The 5,263-nt window shown below is 41.2% G+C and overlaps 1 protein-coding gene across 1 annotated transcript; it reads right to left on the bottom strand.

Moving 5' to 3' along the window:
• Positions 1–775: 775 nt before the first annotated feature.
• Positions 776–4,970, bottom strand: LOC110516539 (galectin-1). Its single transcript, XM_090230623.1, has 4 exons — positions 4,659–4,970; positions 3,687–3,766; positions 2,732–2,903; positions 776–1,867 (listed from the first exon to the last, which is right to left on the bottom strand). The coding sequence occupies exons 1-4, from the start codon at positions 4,671–4,673 to the stop codon at positions 1,721–1,723; spliced, it is 414 nt and encodes a 137-aa protein (XP_090086749.1). The 5' UTR covers positions 4,674–4,970; the 3' UTR covers positions 776–1,720.
• Between the last annotated feature and the right edge of the window lie 293 nt (positions 4,971–5,263).

Genomic DNA, 5,263 nt, shown 5'->3' with positions numbered 1-5,263 from the left:
ATGACAAGGATAAAATACAGTTGGCTGGGTTTTTCGTGCATCGGCAGGACAGAACAGCTACGTCTGGTAAGACGAGGGGTGGTGGCGTGTGTCTATTTGTCAATAACAGCTGGTGCCCGATGTCTAATATTAAAGAGGTCTCGAGGTATTGCTCGCCTGCTGTTGATGGATGCCTCATTCTCAACTGGCTTGTAATTGAATCTGCAGTCACTCTGAGGGACAACTTCTCACATGGCCCGTGATATATTGTCCCTTTGGGGGTTTGGGAGAGTGGACAGGACAGGACAGGACAGGATTGGGTCTAAGGAACATAAGGCATCTAAAGGACATTCCTTTTTGGTGATAGGAGAGATTATTCGTATAGCTTGGATTCTCACGTGGTCTTTTTATACCTCGGCGCTCTATACCTCAGTGGATCCCCACCTTCCACTTCACACTCAGGAAACTCTGTTTCCGTGTGTAGGAGTACACCAGGTAGCACTCTACTCACAGAGGGCTATTCAGGAAGTCTTTACAGTGTTTGATCTAATAAAGATGTCGTTTTGTAGAGTCAAGGTGAACCAGCAAGACACACACGGAACATTCCAGAGAAGTGGGAGTCAATCAAATGGATTGATATTTTTTTTATTTATTTTAAAGCTATATATCGAAAGCCTTGAAGCTTGGGAGTTCAACTTTGGGGACAATTATATTCTAAGAAAATAAGATTTAAAACTTTTTTAAATGTATGGAATAGGGCTACAATGTCATCCTGGAACTAAAGACACGCCGTTCACTACTTGAGGATGCTGAACTTTATTGATGACATGACATGCGTCCATGATGTTTTACTTCATTCAATGTATACAGAAAATAACATTTGGAAATCATCGTAAAAATTACTCCATGCTTCTGGAGTCAACGGCTATTCTGCTGTTGACCCAATCTGTCGACATGGTCAGTCATAATGTAATCATTTGGGCTACTACAATATCAGAACATGAGCGATTAGTTCAGTAATAATGTAATCATTTGGGCTACTACAGTATCAGAACATGAGAGATTAGGTCAGTAATAATGTAATCATTTGGGCTACTACAGTATCAGAACATGAGCGATTAGGTCAGTAATAATGTAATCATTTGGGCTACTACAGTATCAGAACATGAGCAATTAGGTCAGTAATAATGTAATCATTTGGGCTACTACAGTATCAGAACATGAGAGATTAGGTCAGTAATAATGTAATAATTTGGGCTACTACAGTATCAGAACATGGACTGATATTTCATCCGGCCAAGATGTGTGTGTGTGTAATACGTCTGTATTTGTAAAGGAATGTATTTAGTTGACAGTATCCTAACCAGTATCCTAACCAGTATCCTAACCAGTATCCTAACCCAGTATCCTAACCCAGTATCCTAACCCAGTATCCTAACCCAGTATCCTAACCCAGTATCCTAACCCAGTATCCTAACCTCGTCCCCAGTTGTCCCTTGTGTTTACTGTTTGTCAGAATATTGTGACAACAAAACGTACCATGGTCACCCCATATTTCCATGTATTATTTGATACAGGCCATTGATCCTGTCTTACTGCCCATTGGTCTAACTCTATATGTAGCCCCGCCCACTTGCTTGTGTGTCATTGGGCCGGAATGCACCGGAAATTGGAAGACAAACGAGACAAATTGGCCGTGCCGTTGTTGCCAGGCTACACAAGGTGGTTATTATGGGTCTCTTTAGTAGATCTTAAAGGCGGTGAGCTTTAAGTCCCCTCTGACACGGACGTAGGTAATGACGTCCAGGACGGTACGGTTGAGGAATTTGATCTCATGTCCATTAGGCATCTCCACTTCAAACACGTCTCCGGTCAGCTTCAGGACAATCTGAGAGAGAAGGGAGAGAGGAAACCCGTCACTATGACAACACATTGACTTACTCTCATTGTTACATCACTATATTCTACACCTAGTTAACTCTGACTAGTTAATTACAGGTTAAATTCATTTAAAAATTAATATATGCCCAAGATTATCCATTCATCTAGTAATTAAAGGCTGTACTGATAATGCAGTCAGTATGACAGAACTCATAACTAACTACACTGAACAATGCCGTCAGTACGACAGAACTCAAAACTAACTACACTGAACAATGCAGTCAGTATGACAGAACTCAAAACTAACTACACTGAACAATGCAGTCAGTACAACAGAACTCATAACTACACTGAACAATGCAGTCAGTGACAGAACTCATAACTACACTGAACGCAGTCAGTGTGACAGAACTCATAACTAACTACACTGAACAATGCAGTCAGTACGACAGAACTCAAAACTAACTACACTGAACAATGCAGTCAGTATGACAGAACTCAAAACTAACTACACTGAACAATGCAGTCAGTGTGACAACTATGAAGTTAGAGGTGGTGAATCAGCAAAAAAAGCCTTCTAGTCTTCGTGTACAGCTAGCATACGTTCAGTCTTTGCGCTAAGCTAGCGCTAACACAAGTTAGCATTGGCACGCAAAACTACCTTTTTAACTTCCGTCATACTGGACTCAGAGACATAAAAATGGTATCCACAAGTTAATCCGATTCATCCCTTTAAGAAATACCACAATGACATTCTTCTCAAATATTATATTTTCATTTATTTAAACATTTGTATATATATATATATATATATCCGGGACTAACGTCCTCCTTCGGTCCAGTCAGGACTCTTCCCATCCCATTGTCCCACCTTGACAGTAGAACCCCTTTGGAGGTCACTGTGTTTCTCTCTCTCCTCGTGACCCCAGCAGCCGTCAATCTTTGAGTTGCACACAAGCACAGCACCGTCCGTGCCATCCTCAAAACGTGGGTTGAAGTGCAGTGCCAGGTGATCTTCGTCACAGCCCAGTTCTATCTGAAACCTTGAGGTTCGTTCAAACGAGGGAGATAATTCGCTGTCAAAATGTTGTTTTGTGCTAAGCCCGCAAACGTTCGGTAACATTAGGAAACAGTCCGAGAAGGGTAGTTGTGAGGCGAACGTAAGTGTCTGTTTTGGGTCGAAACTGCCGATACAAATAATAATTTGTCCATGTAGGGTTTCTATTGCATGTAGTAGGAATATAAAGTCATTAGCAGCATGACCACGTTAATCATCGCTGTTTGTTGTTGTACCCCAACATTTTGGAATGTTCATTCAAATCGTTCAACTGAAATCGTTGCTAGGTAACGTGTTCGCCGCAAACAGAACCCTTCTTGACCTCACCTCTGAACCTGAGTAATAGGAAGTCACGTGACAAATCATTCCAGAAACCCCACTACATGTCTGCACTTCTCTGACATGGATTGGTTTCACACATAAAGTATACTACATACACTATACTATACATACAGTAAACCACACACAGTAAACCACACACAGTAAACCACACATACAGTATACCACATACACTACACATACAGTATACCACACACACAGTATACCACACACACACACAGTATACCACACACACAGTATACCACACACACAGTATACCACACACACAGTATACCATATACAGTATAGCAACACTAAACCGTTCTCCATTCTCCAGTCTTTAGAACAAACATTTGTGGAACTGTTGGTTTGTTTTTCAACTCTTCTTCTAAAATAATGTGATGGGTTCCCTGCGTGTGATTTCCAAACCAGACCAGGTAAATGTACATACCCCTTCGCCTCAGGCAGAATCCTCCCCTCCACTTTCAACTGGTCTCCAGCTCTCAGCTTCACATTCTTCAGCTCAAGTACCTGTTATGAAGAAGCGTACAGTTGACTGCCTTTGGACGTAAGGTCAAAGGGGATCGTCTTTTATTAAATGTGTCACGTTGTGTTTGCTTCATGCCATTCGATCATTTATCTCTGGTTTGTAATCACAAGTTACAGTTTATGTCCCATTAATATTGTAAGGTAATGTACATAATAGTATTCAGTGTCACACCCTGACCTTAGAGAGCCTTTTTTATGTCTCTATTTTGGTTTGGTCAGGGTGTGACACTGGTTACTATTATGTACATTACTATATGTATATATATGTATATGTCTCTATTTTGGTTTGGTCAGGGTGTGATTTGGTGTGGGCATTCTATGTTCTGTTATCTATGTTTTTTGTGTTTCTATGTTTTGGCCGGGTCTGGTTCTCAATCAGGGACAGCTGTCTATCGTCGTCTCTGATTGGGAATCATACTTAGGCAGCTGTGACGGTTTTCTTCCGCTGAAGGAGAGGAGGACCAAAATGCAGCGTTGGGTAGTGTTCAACATGTTTAATTTAGACGATAAACGTGAACACTACCAAAAAACACAACAACAAAAAAATGTGAAAACCAAACCAGTCCTATCTGGTGCAATGACACAAAGACAGAAGACAACCGCCCACAAAATACCCAAAGAACATGGCTGCCTAAATATGGTTCCCAATCAGAGACAACGATAAACACCTGCCTCTAATTGAGAACCAATCTAGGCAACTATAGACTTCCATAAACACCTAGACCAGAAAACACCCCATAAACATACAAAACCCCTAGACCAGACACAAAACACATAAATCCCTCTTGTCACACCCTGACCTAACCAAAATATTAAAGAAAACAAAGATAACTAAGGCCAAGGCGTGACAAGCACGAAGGTTATTAAGACTTACCATTGTCTTTGCCATGTTGTCACTGGTGGTGGTGGGGAACGAAACAGTCCTGAATCTAGTGTGGGATGGAACGAGAGAAGCCTCTATGCTGAGATACACAGAGATTTAAAAGGTAAGGTTATAAGTCCAGCCCCCTTTCACATATCACTAACGGATTAGCATGATGAGGGGGGTCAAGAGGTACTTCATGATGAACTTCATGATGATTCAATCCACAGATGTTTGATTATCCCACTGAGCCCAATGCGGGGCTTTAACAAGGAGCTTGGTGACTGTATAGACAGCTTACAGTGCTGATGATGTCACGCATACTGAACAACCTGCTCTTTGATCAGTAATCAACTGTGTTTGATCAGTAATCAACTGTGATTGATCAGTAATCAACTGTGATTGATCAGTAATCAACTGTGTTTGATCAGTAATCAACTGTGATTGATCAGTAATCAACTGTGTTTGATCAGTAATCAACTGTGTTTGATCAGTAATCAAGTGCCGCAATGTTGTTAGTTTTTCCACACACAGGACAATACTATGGACCAATAGACTACTGGATCACACAGGACAACACTATGGACCAATAGACTACTGGATCACACAGGACAATA

The sequence above is a fragment of the Oncorhynchus mykiss genome, chromosome 3 (genome assembly GCF_057628025.1).
Source record: "Oncorhynchus mykiss isolate SJ-2025 chromosome 3, ASM5762802v1, whole genome shotgun sequence".
Classification (NCBI taxonomy): Eukaryota; Metazoa; Chordata; class Actinopteri; order Salmoniformes; family Salmonidae; genus Oncorhynchus; species Oncorhynchus mykiss.
This window is presented reverse-complemented; position numbering and strand designations above follow the sequence as displayed.